This window comes from Dipodomys spectabilis, unplaced genomic scaffold (assembly GCF_019054845.1).
Source record: "Dipodomys spectabilis isolate Male_0828 unplaced genomic scaffold, ASM1905484v1 ptg000197l, whole genome shotgun sequence".
Taxonomy (NCBI): domain Eukaryota; kingdom Metazoa; phylum Chordata; class Mammalia; order Rodentia; family Heteromyidae; genus Dipodomys; species Dipodomys spectabilis.
This window is the reverse complement of record NW_024870874.1, coordinates 3,619,063-3,638,485: the sequence shown is the minus strand read 5'-3', so window position 1 is coordinate 3,638,485 and position 19,423 is coordinate 3,619,063. Positions and strand designations below refer to the sequence as shown.

At 37.9% G+C, this 19,423-nt stretch overlaps 1 protein-coding gene across 1 annotated transcript in view; it reads left to right on the top strand.

The window, feature by feature from the left end:
• The first annotated feature begins 3,516 nt into the window (after positions 1-3,516).
• The window catches only part of Thsd7a (thrombospondin type 1 domain containing 7A), a 342,684-nt gene continuing 326,777 nt past the window's right edge, over positions 3,517-19,423 (top strand). The window contains exon 1 of the mRNA XM_042696060.1: positions 3,517-3,896. Coding sequence (XP_042551994.1) covers positions 3,737-3,896 — 160 coding nt within the window. The 5' untranslated portion in view covers positions 3,517-3,736. The remainder of the gene's footprint in view (positions 3,897-19,423) is intronic.

Below are 19,423 nucleotides of genomic sequence, written 5' to 3'. Positions count from 1 at the left end.
TTTTGTTGAATGCAAATCTTGGTGAAGTATGACATCTAGAGGATGTACAAATAGAATTCTTTGGAATGATTTTATTCATTTTTTTGCCTTTTTGGTGTTTTTAAATTTAATTTTATTGTCAAGGTGTTGTACAGAGGTCACAGTTACATACATAATATGGTGAGTACAATTTCTGATGATATATGATGTATGTATTTGGTGAAATGTACTTTGAGTTTTTTATTTCATAGTGGACATTCTCATATAATTCTCAATCTAAGGTCCTATTTTTTCCTACAGTCTGTCATTCATATATTATATTCAAAAAAGCTGATGGTATTAAAGTTGTTTGCATTCCTATCAAGTAATTGAAAATTTTTAACTATTGTTTTTACATATGGTTCTCATTACCTAAGATGTTATACAAATATCTAATGGGTTGTGAATTATGTTTCAAGAATATCTGCATGAATCTACTAGAATAAGTTAATCAGAATAAGCCTATATTCTGATAAAAGAACAAACATACATATAGCTATGAACATATATTCATAATTGGGAGTTTAGAAATGAGAGCAAAAATAACAAAAGCCAGTTAAGGTAACCATATAAGAAGTGATAATTTCAGAATCATCTCACTTCTAAATATTAAAACCATAGATGCTTTTTAGTTTTCATCTATTTGGTTTGAAAAACTCTAATAGCACAAGCTCATTAATACTTGAACAGATTTTTATGAAAAATGATGAAAAATTTACTTTATGGCAGGTTGTACAGATGGTCAATTGAATCTGCATCCTTGAGACTTCTCATGACTAAATTTTGACATCATGTCATTGAACATCTGTGTATTATTTATATCATATTCTAGGAAACAAAAGAGTGTTGAGTCTTGCTATCTCTCACTGTCTGACTGTTTTATGGATAGGAGCTGTCCAACTGGACAATATTCCCTTCACAAAAGCAGATATATCTGAATATATATGTCATTTTTGTCTCCTCAGAGACCCATACATTTCATTTTCAAGTGTAGTAATGACATTGTTATGAACAAATATGTGGCAATGGTAGAGATAAATGTTGGTAGGAATTGGTTTCTGTAACATGCAACCATGTCTATTAGTGATTGTATGTAAGTGATGGTAAGGGTGGATGTTTATGCTCTAAGTTTTGTGTAAGTTGAAAATAAAAAGAAAGAAACCAATGGTTGGCTGATTTCAAATACTTTTGCAGAACTTGTTGCCTTAATTGTGTAGTATAAATGGAAACAAAGGTTTACTTAGAAGCTAAACATGTAATTCTTACATGTAATGTTTGAAGTTACAATGTTTGAAAACTTAACTTACTGGGTAATTATTATATGACTATGAATAAATATAAAAATCAGAAAATTTTGACATCAAACTATGAAGAATAGCATCTGATGGCATTTCAAAGTATCAGACAATTAACTTGTACATTAAATAACACTAAGTGGACTTTGTCACATTCTTTATGCTCTCTTATCTAATGCATGTCCATGTGCTGAATTGATTTGGGGACTTCTCAATCCCACATGGAAAATTAATTTTGGAGGGCTTCTCAATTTCACTGACTTGGAGGCTTCCCAGGAATGCTCAGATTGGACTACTATTTACTGAGATCCTATCATATTAGAGGATTTTAGCATTGGCCTTATTAACAATAGCTGAGAAACATAAACACCCAGGGCAAGACAATGCTTCCCTAGGAACTGATAATGCAGACCATGGTATTCCTAAGAGGACAGAATCAGGAAGCAAGAGTGCATGTAATTTTCTTCTGTAACTGCATAACTGCTGACAGAAGTCTTCCTTCGGGGAGCCCTGCATTAGTTAGGATCAGACTTTCTTTGTATCCTTTATCAACCTCTAATCTTTTGGATTGTTGCCTGTTTTTCCACCAGTGAAAAAAAATAGTAATCCACACTAGCTTATCTTTCCTAATCACAGGCACATACAGCTAGAGTTCTCTGAGCTTTTAATTCCCTCATAGAGGCCTAACAGAGTAAAAAGTAAACAAAGACCAAATTTGCAACCTTCAACACAGCTAATTTCCTCTGATGTCAGAATACTTAAACAGGCAGGACCTGGGAATTATTTGATCAAACCTGCTTTTAATCTAATGCATGCAGAAGGGCTGTGTCTGGAATGCTAGGCGAGATGACAAGAGTCCCCAGGGAGCCTTATGGAAGATTTCCTCTTTTCAGAAACAGTAGCTTCCTCATTTTAAACTATTCAGTTGCTGTGTCTTTGGAGTAAAATTCATAGAGTGGTTTTCTTGCTTAAAAAAAATTTAGATGGAAAATTGCTAACCAGATAATAGTTTCCTTTGGCTTTCTGGTAGCTGAGTTATTTTTGTTTTAATTGGCAAAATGTCTTGATTCTATTCTGGTTTTACTAGGAAATGAATTAATAATAAAAGATTGTTGTTATGGGACAGGGAAAAAGAGAGAAAGGAAAAAGCATTATTGACTTCACACATTCTTCTGTTATACTGATAGAAGTTGAAAACACAAAGAACAAAAGACACAAAACCATATGGCTCCTTTATTTAGATTATGAAGCTCAGTAAAAGATGAAGAGAAATCAATGTCTGTAATGCTTTCAGAGTTTCTTAATGGATAGATAACCAAACGATGTTACTGACTGCATTTGCCCCTTTATCCAACTGTCTGGATACTTGCAAATAGCATATTTTCCACAGAGAGAAATAGAGATGTTGACTATGGGCTTCTTACTGAGATACATATTTTGATGATTGGTTTTATATTCTTTTTTTTAACCTTCAGTAATTAGCATTGTACACGGATTCAGTTTTAAAGGCTATCATAATCCCTCCCAGATCCACATCCCTCAGGCTTATCCTGGGAACGAATCGCTTACTTTAAGTTAGAAACAACGTGTAAAAGAAAGTATTTTGACAGCGGAAAGTCCCTTGCCTTACCCTCCCTACCCCCGCCCCCCCCCCCCCCCCAGCCCCGTCCCCGCATCTGATCCTAAAGGCTGCGGCTCACACACAGTAACTCCAAGCTAGCGCTCAAAATTAAATGACCAGCCCCAAAGCTTTGTGTAAATATGCCCCAGAATGTCATGCCACTCGATCTAGCGTTTGACTCGAAGGGCGAGGATGAATTTCAATGCCAGTTACTCGTCAGTGTGAAGCCTGCCTGCGGATGGTTCCTTTTATTGGTGCATCCTAGCGAGCCCGTTTCATCTCCCCATGTGCGTGGAGTTTCTTCGGGCAGGCATGTGGGGTCTGGGTGCTGCCTGGTGGCAGCTGCCCCCTCCACGGGCGCCCCTTCTGGTCCTCGCGCGCACTCTCACCCCCCTCCCCCTGGCTGACAGGCCCCTCGCGCTCCGGGCGGCTCTCGCCCCCCTCCCCTCTCTCCAGCTGGAGGCGGGGGCTGCGCCTCGTCCCAGACCTGCTCAGTCAGCTGGGGCCCCCTGCGGACCGCGAGCACTTGCCACTCCGCGGCGCGCGCCATGGCAGCGGCTGCAGCTTCCCGGCCGGTGGCAGAGGTCCCGGTGACGGCGGTGGTGGAGGCTGCTGCATCTTTGGCCACAGACGCAGCTGCTATTGTTCCCTGGTGGTGTTAGATAGATGCTCTTTCTCTCCTTTTAATCAGAAGCGAACAATAGCGGGAAAGAGCTTTGCCTCTCTCTACTTGCAAAGAATTCCCTGCCGGGACTTAACCCCGCCGCGGAGCCAGACCCTTGGAGCGGCGGCTGCAGGCAGCATGGGACTGCCGGGGAGGCGCTGGGCGTCCGGGAACCCGGGCGCTGCGGGGCCACGTCGGGGCGTCCTGCAGCTGCTCCTGCTGCTGCTGTGCCCAGGTGCCTGCGGGGCTGCGGGGCTAGGCGAAGCGGAGGCGCCCACCATCTACGTGTGGAAGACTGGTAAGTGGAAAGCAGCGGTCCCTTCCTCTCCAATTCTTCCTCTGGGACCACAGCCAGGGACGCTTGGACTCCTGGGGGGACCCGGTGCTTCTAGAGAGTCGGATCCGACCGTGCTGGGACGCGAAGGTTAAAAAGTAGGATTCCAGAGAACGAATTAGGTCATGTTCGATACTGTTTTTGTTTTTTGGGTTTTTTTTTTTTTTAAATCCTAACAACGAAAAGGCATCAGTGAGTCATTGGAAAGCTATTTCTCCCCCAGCTTTCTGTGGGGAAGGAGCGCAAGCGACGCTCTCCAGGGGAAGTGCCGTGTTTTTAACCTCTGGATTCTCAGTTCTCTAGGAGTTTCTGAAAGATAATTTGAGCCCCCAACAAGCCATTTGGACCCGGTCTCTAGGCAAGCAGTATGCTCGGCGCCTTGATGGATGTGGATGTAGAGTTGAATGTGTTTTAAGGGTAGCTTTGCGGTAAGTGGGACACTCAGAACTAAGACGAATGAAGGCAGACATAGCAGCCAGAAGCCATGGAGGCTTCATGGAGCCTGTCCGAAAGATTGTGTACCATTCACTTCTCATGAGTGAACTACAGTGGGATTTTTGTTTGTTTGATTCAAAGTGCACAACTATTGAGATGTTTGCTCTTAAACGTTTTCTTTTCTTGAGTATTCTTTTGCTCTGTTTTGCAACCAGGCACCAAACAGCAAGGAATTGCCCCCGAGTGCCTCCTGCTAAATGCTGAGAAATCCTGGTGGGGCAGTGACAGGCAGGAAAACAATGCCAAGCAGAGGAATCCCCTCCGCTCTGTTCCTGCAGGCTGGCTTTCATGTCTTAGGGGACCCAGGAACTCTGCCACCAGTCCCAGACTTCACTTGCTCATAGGAAGAAAGGGATGTTCAGCGCTGGAGGTCATTTAAGAGTTCCTTAGCAGTGCTTAAAGATTGAGACAGGGACAAAGTAGAAAGGGAAAGTGTATTGATCATGAGATTGCAAATAAGTTACAGAGGAGTCTCATTCTTGGCTTCAGACTACTTCTGTCTTGTGTGCAAGCATGCATGCGTGCATGCACATATACACACAGAGGAGGCAAATCTTTCTACAGTAAAATTGCACTGATATTTTAAATCTTAAAGGAAGTTATGTCTGTCCAGTAACTAGCAGGAAATTATGAAGAAATTTACTTAAAGGCAAAGCACAGAATTTGTCTTGGGATGTTTCTTGCATGAATTGCACACATGCAATGAGCTTTGCAAACACAAAATCATTCCTGTTTTTGATTGATAAATACAGAGGAAATCAAATCACATTGTTACTGATTAAAACAGAAAGTTGAAGGTGCTCTTTAACTAATTGATTAGTTTTATTTTTCAGCAGTTTGTTCTCAAGAACACTAATCAAACGGTATTTTTCCAGCAGATGATATTATTTGTAGCCTTGATTTGAGCTTCCCAGGCAATTAATGAACAACACAGTATTTGCCTAGTTGCAATTTTTGCTATCAAAGTAACAAGAACGAAGCAGTAATTCAGATCGAAAAGAGCCTAGACAACATTCACTGTGCGGTGTCTGAAGTGCCAATATATGTCAACATAAATGTCATGGTGGGAACACAAGCCAATAAACAGCTTAAAATAGTAGAAAGCTCTCTGGAGGAAGGAATTGGAGACCTTGGTCTGAGGGCCAGTTCCACCTTTACACTAGCTGGGAAACGCTGGTCCTTCACTTCTCATTGGACCTCCCCCTAGTGTTTTCAACTGCATAGAAATGTGATAATAGTTGTTTTTTGTTTTTTTTTTTACTTTGCAGTGTTGACAAAATCACAGAATCAAATGACTGTCTTATGTGAAAGTAAGCTGTAAACATTAACGTTTGGTGCAAATATAAATAATGCAATGAAGTTGATGATAATATTCATTTTTGGTGATCCATGGTGAGGAAAAATGATAAATTAAACTGGAGAGCAAAAGAATGACCACTTTATTTTTCCCTCAGAGAAAAGCAGACATTACTATATGGCTAAAGGAATTGAAAGTAGGTCTTAGATGATCAAGGGAATATTTAAAAGAAAAGAATACTTTGTAAATGAAAATATAGAAGTAAGGGAAACTGAATTGTTTATTCCTTGAAAATAAAGATATATACAAACTTAGTTTAAGTGAAGGAAGGTAGGTAGAAGGAAGAAGCAAAAGAAGGAAGGGAGGGCAGGAGGGAGGGGTTAAGTAAGAAGAGTGAGATGGCTGAATTGAAAATTGCACTGAATGAAGAACTCAGACAAGAATTTTTAAATATCCTTATCAGGTATTGGTGAAGTCACCCAATGATTGCTTCTTCATAATAGTAATTAGAAAAGAGGATACCTTAGAACTTTTTCAACCCAAATGTGCTTCATATGTATGAATAAATGTTCAAATACATGTATCATGACCAAACACTGTGTACATATAGTCTAAATATAGACATATAAGACATGTAACTTCTGATACATAGTATATAATACATATGTACATTTTCTGAAAGTTTTAAGTCAATTAACAATGAAGAATTGTTGAGGATCTACAATATACAGACACTTGTAGAGGCTGATTGTAGAGGCAAGTATTGTCATACATACCCTCAGGAAACTTAAAATTAAACAGCACTTTAATTCTACAACAGCTACTACATGGCATACCATACTCATGAATAAACACTATGAAATTAGAGATATTAGAGCTGATAAGGAAGATAGGGAGGATCTCAATGAGAAATTAATATTTGATCTTGCGTCTTAAGAATGAGTTGGATTTTGAGTAGCAGAAAGTACACTAAGAAAATAAAAATTCATTGCACTCATAAATTGATGTGATGAATAGAAACACCTATATATGATTACTTAAAGATAATTAAAAAAATGAAAAGGCATGGCTGAATTCCTCAATATTGGAAATGTCAGTGATAAACCACAACTCCAGCTTGAAATTTAATGTCAATGAAATGAATTAGAACCATATTATAAGGAATTGAAATTTTGAAAGATGTTGGAGTTAAACATATAAGCAGGTAGAAAGCCATTGCAAACTTTGGACAGATTGATATATTATTTGCTTAGATTGGAGAGAGGTGAATCTACAGGCTGGTTGGCCAATATGGTGTGTGACCAAAAAAGAACAAACAAAGATACCAGAACCAAGTACCATGCTGAAGAAGTAGTGGATTCAAGCTTGATATTACATCAACAGTTTATTACACTGTTATTGCTGTTTGGAGATGGTGATGACTCTAGAAATTGAATTTTTAAATTGTTTATTACTTATTATTACAAAAGTTTGAAAACTGCTGACAATTCAAACTTTGTCCTTGTGAGAATAATTAGAAATCATTTCAAAACCACAGAGATTCAACTCAATTTACTGGAAATGAACATTATAAATGTTAAATGATGAAATTTTATACTTTTCATTATTCTAGCATACTAGTTTGGTTCCACAACAATCGCAATTAATTATATTAATCTGATAATTCAAAACTGAGTATCAGTAGACTGAGCACAATATGATTACAATATGAGTCAGACAGAAAATGTTGGATACAACAAACTTCATCAAATTCTGTCAGGAAGATTTATTTTGAAAAAAGTTAATAAATTAAGCTGAAAATATTTGTACAATGATGAAATCACATTAAAATATTAGGACTATATACAAGCTAGCCATTACTCAAAATTCAAGTGAGGAGGCTATTGATAGGAGTTTTCTCTCATCTTACTCATAGTAACGTTTTGAAGTAGATTCATCCATTGCAAGACAATACTATTATTAACAGGCACAATGTCCTCTGCACAATTAACTGCATTAAAATAGTACCTTTGATTCTTAAAGTTATAAATATTGTCTTATTTTGTTGTGTTTATACTAATAGTACTTATAAGTAGGAATATAAAATATTATTCTCAAATAATATGGACAAATATATATCTTACTTCTACCAATCATTAAGAATCCAATTAATCCTGATGTTGAGAGCAAGAAGGTAGCATTATGCTAACTTAAGCGTATAAGTGTCTGCTTGCAACTTCCCTTTGATTGGAATATGACTTTATTGGGTCATTAAGCTGAGGACAAGATGAAGGAGAGGGGACAGAGGGTGGCTACCAGTGTCCAGTAGTTGTGGGAAGAATGGATTGAAAATATTTTTCCATGTTACCTATATAATTAATGTCCCTGAATCTTTCTTCTCTCTATTATGGTTTAATAATATGTATTCCTAGAGGATTTCTGATTATTAAATATGGTAAGATATATAATATACTAGTAAAGTTCCTGATACATATACAAGTTCAGTAATGATCATTTTTTATTGCTAATACCCTGTTACGTAATAAATGGTTCCTTATTTTGCAACCTGAATCAAGTCCAGTAATATGCATTAGCTCTCTCTTCTTTCTCCCTCTCTTTTTCCAGTAAATACACTAGAAATTGCAAACTGAATCCATTAATTAGAGTGTTAGATATTAAAACAAATGTAAGGGAATAGGACATTGTGGAATTCAAAACACCCACATAGGCTCTGATATTAGACAAACCACTGTGTACATCTGTCTGACTAGCTAAGTTACTTAAACTCTATGACATGTTTTCACCTTATATAGGTGGTAAAAATTCAGAAGTAAGAAGGAGTTGTAAAGTTTCAACAGGTATTAAATACAAAATACCACAAACTCTAGATAATAGTAGATATTTAAGAATATTAGTTCTCTTCCTGCTCTTTATTTTTTCGTTATCTAAAAAATGCCATAGCTTGCAAGAATTAACACGAGTCCAACACATTTATCTGTCTACTTAATTAAGGGATACAATATAAAACCGAATCTGGAATGTTAAGTCAGTTTATGGTAGACCTGCCCCTTATTGCTATATTAGTTTGTACTTATATATGAATTGCATTTAGTAAATCACAAAAAAATCTTTAAGCAACAAATTCAAGTTTAATTATATAAATATGACTTCCTATATTTCACTTTGTATTTGTTCTGTTTTTCACATTCTTGAAATTAGCCTGTCACCTATCAAATTTGAAATAAGTGCTTTCACAATAAATCATTTATACACTATTCACTGTTTCCATTTAGATACAAATTTATACCACCAGCATTTATGCCTTGTTCTTTTCCATGTGTATATGTATATAGTATGCATATAGCACGTCATTAGTTATTGACTGACTTCATCAAAAGTCAAATGCCTGGGTGGTTTTTATGATGCTTTAATGTTCTAATGCAATGGTGGTAGCTCAAATTCTTCCTTACAAAAATTGTAGGTAGCTACTTGGTTGGCAAAATGATAGAAAGTGCAAGGAACACTGAGATTAAGGTGCTATTAGGTGAGCCATGGTGGCACACACCTGGAATCTCAGCGCCTGGGAGGCTGAGACAGAGGAGTTGCATGTTTGAGACCAACTGAGGTATTGGCATTACATGTCTCAATACACGGTTTTTAAAATGGAGTGCTGATGAGAGATGGCCAAGCATGGGGCTAGGAAGTTGGCTCAGTGGTAGAGTGCTTGCCTTGCATGCGTGAGGCCCTGGGTTCGATTCCTCAGCACCACATAAGAAAAAAGCCGGAAGTGGTGCTGTGGCTCAAGTGGTAGAGCGCTCGCCTTGAGCTGAAGAGCTGAGGGACAGCGCCCAGGCCCAGAGTTCAGGCCCCACGACCGGACCCCCCCCCCCAAAAAAAACAAATTACCCAAAAAGAAATGCACTTATGTAACTGTAACCCCTCTGTACATCTCCGTTATAATAACTTAAAAAAAAAAAAAAAAAACAGCAACAGGGGTTGGGAATGTGGCTTAGTAGTAGAGTGCTTGCCCATGCATGAAGCCTTGGGTTCAATTCCTTAGTACTATATAAATGGAAAAAGCTGAAAGTGGTGCTGTGGCTCAAGTGGTAGCGTGCCAGCCTTGAGCAAAAGAAGCTCAGGGACAGTGCCCAGGCCCTGAGTTCAAGCCTCAGGACAACAAAAACAAAAACCAGCAACAGAGAGATGGCCAAGCATGTACCAGAGGAGTAGAATGATAGCCTTGCATGTGCAAGGCCAGAAACACATTCTCTCTCTCTCTTTCTCTCTCTCTCTCTCTCTTTCTCTCTCTCTCTCTCTCTCTCTCTCTCTCTCTCTCTCTCTCTCTCTCTCTCTCTCTCTCTCTCTCTCTCTCTCTCTCTCCCCACAGAAGTGCTCAGAAGCACAAGGGATTATATCTCAGTGGTAGAGCACTTATTTACTGTGTATAAGATCCTGAGCTCAATCCCCAAATACTAACAAAACAAACAGCACAAAACAAAAATTAAGTGCTGTAATGTTACATATAACCCCAATTGTCTTCTACATATTTTTCCTGATGGTAGTGGAGAAGCCTGCTAATATTCTGATTGGGTCACTGATATATTGTGATTGTAGTTTGGCTCCTTTAGCAAGATTGGAAGCAGCTAGGCCCAGAGGCTTACACCTGTAGCACTAATACTCAGGCTGAGACTTAAAATATAATGAGTTTTAAGAATACATAGTGAGGCTCTGTCTTAAAACAAGAAAGAATAAAGGAAGTAAAAAAAGCAGGCTCCTCAGCCCTAATGATAGAGAGTGACACTGAACAGTGGTGTCCTTCAGTCTAGTAAATATATAGTGCAGATCTCCTCAAAGTGTAAGAATATAAGAATATATCATATTAGTAAAAGTGGTTGGTAATGCAGAAATCATCAGAGAGTTGACACTTTAACAATGGCATTCCTATCACTAGAATAGACTAAATGTCTTTGCTATCAATAGAACAGTTCACCAGGTGAATTGGAGTTGTCACTGAGTCATAGGCAAAGATCTTTTAACATCTTCATCACAACGGTACACTGACAGTTTAGAATGCATCAGGATAGTGAAATCATTTTAAAACATCTAGCTCTCATGTACCTAATCAACAAGAAAACATATTTAGTTGAACAGATGTCATAAATAACAGCATCCCTGGCAACTCCAAGCTCTTTCATCATAGAAGTTCTAATGCTATAACAGTGCAATTCCTTTAAGTGGAAGAACAATTGAAGGTGGAAGACTAAGGTTTGGTTATAATTGTGACCTCAAATGTCTTCCAAAAGCCAATGTGTTAAAGGCATGATCCCCTAGCTGGTGGTATGATTGAGAAGAGGTGGGAACTTCAGGAGGTGGTCTAGCTGAAGGATGTAGGTCATGGAAAGCAAGCTCTGAAGGGGACACTGGGGGTCATTGTCCCAATTGCCATGAAGTAAGGAGCCTTGCTTTCCCATATACTCCCCACCACACTGTCCAGCCTCATCAGAGGGCTAAAGCATTAGGGTAGGTATTAAGGAACATGTTGATGAATCAGATAATAAGAATGTGTTTTATTTTTATTTTTTGAGAAATTGCCACTGACTTCTCAAAGTGACTGTGCGATTTGTAATCCTACCAGCAATAAATTGGAGTTTCTGCTGTTCCAGGGCCAGTGAAGTATACACCTTTACTGGCTCTCTAACTAAATAACTGTGCTAAATAACTATGTGCATAGTGAAAGCCTGGGCCAGGAAAGTGGAGATGCAATATCTTCTTGAACTTGTACAAAGCCCAGAGGCTCACTGCTCTGAAGCCCTATCACACAACGGAAACCCTAGAAAAGATGTTGTTTAAACAAGGGCTCTGAAGTGGATATTTTGTGATCACAGAGTTAGAGATATGGCAAAATAACACAAGCAGTTAGGTTAGAAATGCAGCAAGATCTTGGTAGAAAATTAAGTTCCCTCAAGTAAATGTGTCAGCCACAGATACTGAATATGTAGCAGAAATAATGTAGGTTAAGCAGGACTTTTTAAGCATGCCACCCTATCTGGGTAGAGTTATTTATTGTATTATAGTAGCATTAGCAATGTAATCCATTCTGAGTATTGTAGAGAAAAGTGACTATAGGAATGTTACATCACATGTCTGCTACCGGTGGCATCAGAGCAGAAATTGTCTCTGTTTGGGTCACATTATTTCAAGATTCATTTTTCTTTACCAGTTTCAGATAATGCAATTGTACATATCACAAAAGTCTCCCATACCATGTATTTATCCTTGACAATGCACGAGATGAGATACAGGGAATTAAATCCATAGCTTGGAAGGCAATACTGCTGGTCACTAAGTACATAAATTGATAAACACTTGTGTGCATGAAAAATAAAATGAGAGGTTTAAGATGAGACTTTTGAGCCAGCCATTCATAAACCTTGACCTAATTCTTTAATACTCTGACTTCTAATCTTTGCCTCTTGCTCCTCAGACTTACTCTAGGTCTATGCTAGAATAAACCTTTTCAGATCATTCTAAAGATAACTTGAGATGCATCTATAGAAGACTTAGATGGCACTGTATGCAAGCCAGTACTCAGCAAATCTGATCTTTGGCTTGCATGTGCTGCTGATATGACTGCTAATGCCTCCTCCTTGGGCTTGTCTGTGGTTTGCATTTTCATTCTTCCTGGTTGGATTTGTGCATTCATCTTAAGCCTCTCTCTGTCTACTGTCTCTTTCTACCTGATGTCTTTTTCCTTTTCTTTTCTTTCTTTTCTACCTGCTGTCCCAGCCAATAGTATGATTGCTGTCAGCTAGGTTGTTAAAAGCACAGTTTTTAAACTATGGAGATATCCTGCATTAGTGTTTATTTTGACTTGTGCTTGTGTATATTTTTGCCATATGGAAATGTGGGAGGTGTGAGTCTTTAAGTAGGACTGTGCATTTCAAAATTCCTTGGTGTGAAAACACCTGAGAATATTCTTGGCAAGAATTTCCTGTTTTGTGATGCTGTGAATAGGAAGTAAGCAGTGAATGCCTCATCTCTTAAAGTGCAATGTGTATGTATGTCATCTATATATGACAATATACACACATATACATGCATGCATATACATACATGTATCATATATGTGAATATTCTACTTACATATCTCAATATTTATGGTTCAAAAGCTACCAAATGAAGCAAAATTATTGTTTCTACACTTGGAGGAGAAATAGGCTAACAAATATTTCTTGTCCCTTAAAGCTCATTTATTAAAAAAATTATGGGTACATTTTCTAAAATTTAGGAATAGTTCTTAAATTTATTATGGAGTTACAATAATAATCGAAGGCACCATTGTAAGCATACTCATACATATATAGCTGCATGCATACTTACATGCATAAGTACAGAACTATATGTATTTGTATATACAAATTGTATATACAAAATCATTTATGACCAAATTATCACATAGGATTTTACAATTTATCTGTCGTGGTGGAAATAATACCTCCTAAAATAGCTTTAAAATAGCTGTGCAATTATGAAAAAACTTTTACTAAAATATTAATTATAGAAAATTTACGTTAATATTTTATTTTAGTAGCTGTTGTGACAATCTTAATGATCATCAAGAACCCACACTTCTTATTTGAGTTCTTGTGCTTCCTCCCACAATCCTAGGGCTTTTATTTTAAGATCCTTTTATGTCTAACCATCTTCCTGTGTTTGGCACTCTGGTGCCTGAACACTGTCTACAAACTGCAGTGCCTGCTCATTTTTCTGTGAAATACTTTTCTTCTAAGAATATTTGTCTGTGAGTTTGGGCATGAAACCAGTTATGCAGCATGCAATAGTATGCATTGTCTGGGACATCATTAAGGCACTGCTGGTAACAAACCCAGGGTGGATAATATGGATTAGGTATATGTTCAAGCCCTTGCATTCTATAGGAGACAGTTTATTCCAAGCCAATGTAATGAGTGAGCTACATTCAGAGTCATTCATAGTCAGAGCTAGGTGATTTTCCTTTATTTGTGTCCATTAATTAGTTTCAATTAAGTAGAACTGACAGGTGCCCAAGTTCTGGAGAATAAATGTGAGTAGCACATAAGCTGCCCCTCCTGAAGTTCTCTACAAAGGCAAATGGTTTTTCTAGGCTAGTGAAATTATCATAACAGTGGAAACACACACATACATACACATAATAATAGAGCAGGGAGCAATTCCCTAGCAAAATAGAGAGAGCCAGGGAAACTTATAGCACACATAAATTTGAAAAATAAACAGTTAAAAAATGGACAACAATCTATAAAGAGAATGTAAGGAAGAAAGGAAACACTTGTGAAGAAGTTAAATGCCATGGATTTGGGACAACAAGAAATTGCATAGCTAAGAAAGAAGAGAATAAAACATAGGCTACATAGTAAGTGTTGCTCAAGAAAAGGTCAGGCGTATTGGTTTCTATAATCCCAGCCAATTGAGAGTAGGAGATCTGGAGAATAAAGGTTGAAGAATAGAGATTGAGAGCTAATGTGTGTAAATTGTTACTGAGACCCTAAATCAACAAACAAGCTGGTTATGGTGATACACATTTGTAATCTTCAATATGTAGGACAAGGTGTATGTAAAAGGATCAGAGTGAGAAGCTGGTTGGGGGGAAAAATTGCAGAATCTATCTGAAAAAATACCTTAAGACCAAAGAAAGAGTTGGGGTATGAAATATGATGCTCTGTGGTCAAAATCTTATACCACCACCACCACCACCTAGTAATAATAATAATAATAATAATAATGAGATGTGACAGGGAGATTGAGTACACAGTCTGTCGAAGTACTAAGATGTATAGCCTTTGTCATGATCTGATTTATGGAAATTGATAGCCTAAGTATTATTATTTATACAAAATGTTGTCACAATTGTGTGACTATTAAGCAGAGTGTGAGCATATGATTATAGGTCTAAATGAACTAATATACTCCTCCTTGCAAACATTGTAAGGGAGCTTCTAATTTAAATAATGCTAATTAAACTGCAATGACATACTAATAGTAGTTTCACTTAGGTTTATTAGTAAGAAAGGATTTAATATTTTATTTTATCCACTGCAGTCCTGATTAGTCTCATAGTGAAATAAATGAGCCTTAAAGTTATCTCCTATTTCTCAGGTGGGATCTGTGAAAGAACACTGAGGGAAATGGAAGGGCCTGGTCTACAGGGTAGCAGCACTCATGTCCTTTCTGCACAGACTTGGTGACTCAAGAAGACGTGATGCCCAACCATACCTGCCTCAGTTTATCATTTGCCTTCACTTAGAGCTAGAATCCAACCTTAAAAAGAAATTCACAACGGACAGTACTGTTGGCCAACTACAACATCCTGGGGACCAAAATTGAATGATAGGTTAATACTTTAAGACTCTTTTGCTCTTCAACTCAAGGCTGGCGTTGTATGTCTTGAGCCACAGCACCACTTTCGCCTTTTTCTTTTTCCTTTTTGGTTGGTTGTAAGGCTTGAACTCTGGGTCTGGGCGCTGTCCCTCAGCATTTCAGCTCTAGGCTAGCATTCTACCACTTGAGCCACACTACCACTTCCAGTTTTCTGGTGGTTTATTAGAGATGCGCCAGGCAAATGTCTGGCTTTTTCTTTTTATGTGGTGCTGAGGAATCGAACCCAGGGCCTCATGCATGCAGGGCAAGCACTCTACCACCTAGCCACCTTCCCAGACCCTACTTCAAGACTTTTAAGTTTGCCAATTCATTGCCAGATCTTTCAAAACAAGACATTTTGGGGGCTGGGAAGGTGGCTCAGTGGTAGAGCGCTTGCCTTGCAAGCATGAGGCCCTTGGTTCGATTCCTCAGTACCACATAAGCAAAAAGAAAAAAGCCGGAAGTGGCGCTGTGGCTCAAGTGGTAGAGTGCTAGCCTTGAGCTGAAAAGCTGAGGGACAGCGCCCAGCCCCAGAGTTCAGGTCCCATGACCAGACCCCCAACCCCCCCAAAAAAAGATATTTTCATTTAGTTTTAGAGAATGACTGTATGAAAATATATTGGACACCAACTTTAGACTAGTGTGTGATTGCACAACTATGTCCATACTCAACAACACTTCTGCATGCAGTGCTTTGGTTAATGGGCCTGTAGAATGAAAGGAGTCAGGACAGTCATCTGAGGCTGATAATCACAGAATTGCAGACAAGATCATAGTGTAAAATTGCTCTGCAAAACAGCTTCTGACAGTGTACAGTGGTGACTGTCTACCACTAATGGAAGAGTTATCAAAATGGGATTTGGATTTATGAAATCAAATATTTCATAGAGAAAGCTTTGATGGCTCTAAGATGCATTTCTCTCTTGTCCTTTTCTGTAAGATTTAATGTAACTTCTTTAGCTCCCTTGGCTTGCTTTATAAGATAACTGGCTTGGAACTGTTTCAGCTATGAAAGTTGCATGAGGAGAGAATAATAAATATGACAGAACCCAAGAAGTGGCCTTTGAACCTCATATGAGCAAGCACTGAAGAGCTAGGTACATCGTGATGAAAGTTTTTTGAGTTTTTGACATTGTTCTTCTGGAAGTAAATTTCTGCCTTGATAACATCACCTAACCTCCAACTTTGAGAATTTTATGAAAAATGTGAAAATTAGAAAAGTACCATGTTATTTTACATGAGATGAATTGCCTTGGTTGGCTATATATTAAATATTTAGCATGGCTACAACAGAGCTCTTCTTTGAACAGATTTATTGGATATAATTCATAGCAAGCCATCACCCATTTAAAACATGCAATTCAACAGCTTTTAGTATATTCACAAGGTTGCACATCTGTCACCACAGTCAATGCTAAAACATTTTTATTAGTCCCTAAAGAAATCCCGTGTCCCTTACCCATCACCCCAGGGCTTAGGCAAATGCAAATCCACTATATATATTCCCTGTTCTGGACATTTCATATGAATGCAATCATACCTTTTATGGCTCTCTCGCTTGGTTCTTTTACTAATGATGATGTTTACAAAGTTCACCAATATTATAATATATAAAAATACAATGCAAATTGACTGTTCTGTTTGCTCTAGCTTACTGCCTTCTAGCAATCACATCTACTCTAATTCTCCAAGCACTCACTAATTTGCATATTTGGTTACTAAAGTCTCCCTATTTCTTCCTTGGTTTAGAGTAAGAAGTAACATCACTCTTAATTTTTTTTTGGGGGGGGAGGGGTCGTGTGGCCTGAACTCTGGGCCTGGGCGCTGTCCCTCAGCTCTTCAGCTCAAGGCCAGCGCTCTACCACTTGAGCCACAGCACCAATTCTGGCTTTTTTCTTTTTGCTTATGTGGTGCTGAGGAATCGAACCCAGGGCCTCATGCATGCAAGGCAAGAGCTCTACCACTCAGCCACCTTCCCAGCCCCGTAACATAACTCTTTTCTAATGTGACAGTAAACTTGGGCAGTAGAGAGGAAGTGATTCAATCTGAACCACATTCTTACAAGACTAATAGCCAACCATCTTCTGATGCATACAAAATTGATCATTATTCTCATTATTCTATAAAGTACTTTAAATTATACTTTCAATAATTGAATATGCCAAGATCAAGGAATGAAATCATTCAGTGATGTGAAGAGTGTACCCTAAATATTTTAATTAGCATTGTATTTTATAAATAATAAGTGAACAGAGTGCTGGTGGTTCATGCCTATAATCATAGTGACTTAGGAGGTTGAGATTTGAGGATCACAGTTCAAAGCCAGCCTGGGCAGGAAAGTCTGTGAGACTTTCATCTGCAGTTAGATGTTTATCTCCAGGTAGTCATCACAGAGTTAAAAATGGAGCTGTGTATCAAGTAGTAGAATTATAGCACCCAGGCCCTAAATTCCAGCCCCAGGATTGGAAAAATAGTAAATGACTTGATCTAATCAATATATTGATTGGGAATTTAATAATTTTCAAGATTTTATGATTTTTTTTACCTCTTTGCTTGTTTGATAAAATAATTCTATACTCTACCTAAAAACATCCAGTGTTCTATTACCAAACATGTGCATATACTCAGATTGTTCCAGCATGTAACCAGTCTTACTACTGAGCTAAAGTGCTCTTTCAAGTCTTAATTCAGTATTCAATTTCAATGAGTTAGTATCCTTTTTTATTCCTTTTAAAATAGGGTGATTGAGCTTTTATTACTGGGGGTTTGTTTGAAAGTATAACACAAGAAGTTTTTTTTTTTTCCTCTCTTTTCCTCTCCCTCTCTCTCCCTTCTTCTCTCCCCTTTTTACTCCTTTCTCTGTTCCTCTTTCCTCCTCTTCCACCTCTCCCTCCCCTCAGCTTTTCCTCAATCCCCCTCTACCCCCATCCAGTCTCTCTTTCTAGACTCCCTCCTTTCCTTTAGTTTCAGAGAATCTTAAGTATGTAAGCTGATATCATTTCTTGAATGGAAATTTATCAGCAATGGAAATGCTGACTTTTGCAATGTCCTGTGCAGGAAAGATTTCCTTTGCTTCCTTCCCCAAAAGAGTCCAACTGAAATCTTGCCAGCATCATTACGTTTGTCTGCAGGCAACTAAGCTGATATATTCAGTGTGGAGTGCTGTATAGGATTCAGCTGTGAAGTGGGCTAAAATTTATTATTGCAGGTAAAGGAATTAGTGTAAATTTATTCAAATGAAATTCTTTGCAAGCATTACCATAAATAGGCTTTGGAAACATTCTCATTCTCATTCTTTGGAAACATTCTAAATATCTCAGGACATGTGATGAAAGATGAAAATTAGGGCTATCAGTGTTTAAGGATTTATTTGGTAGGTGATTCTTAGTGCCAGTGTAATGGGTTTTTTAAAAAAATTTGAATTCAGATCTGTGCATGGCTCATATTAAATACTAGGCCAATGTCAAACATCTCTTTATGAAGTGAGAGAGAAGTTACTCCTAAATGCAACAGTAGTACATAAAACATTTTACTCCTTAAATTTAAATATAGCAAGTTTAACTTGGAGAAAGCTGTGGGCATATTTGTTGTATTTAAGAGCATGCCTATTTTATAGAACATGTCAGCATTTTAAGTTTATGTATGTGTGTGTTTGATATTTTGCTGGTTAATGTGCTCAGGAAATTTCATTTTTTAATCATAGTTTTCTTGATGGACAGAAGAGACATTACACAAAATTTACCAAATTTTAAAATATTATAATCCAATAAAATGCACTTAACACTAACATCAGATGCCACATAATTTAATCTATAGTTCATTGTGATACATTATTGTCTTCGGAAGTTTGAGACATACGGTGTTTTCATTAACAAACAGAAACATTACTATAATAGAAATTGAAGGAGACTCAAGGAAAGCTTTTAGTTGGTAGAGTGCAGAATAAAATCATACTTGAAAATCCCTTTTATGTTTCTGAGTGAATCGAGTACTTTTTCAAGCACTTTAAAAATCAGCTTTTTTTCTGAAAGTTTTATTACATGAATTCCCAAATCCCGGACTGACAAAAAAAATTAGGCAAAGTTCTGTTTTACCTTTCCCACAAGCACAGCTATTTTTCCCAATCCCCATTTGTATCTGTTACTACAATGTTCGTGATATCAGCTTTAAGGATGTTGCCCACTGAGGCCTTTTGCTTACCACAAATACATGTGATTGAGCCCGGGGCTGGATATTATCTAGCAGTGAGGAAATAGAGACACATGATTGAGTCTCCTGGGTCACTGATGAGCTCATATCTCTGAAG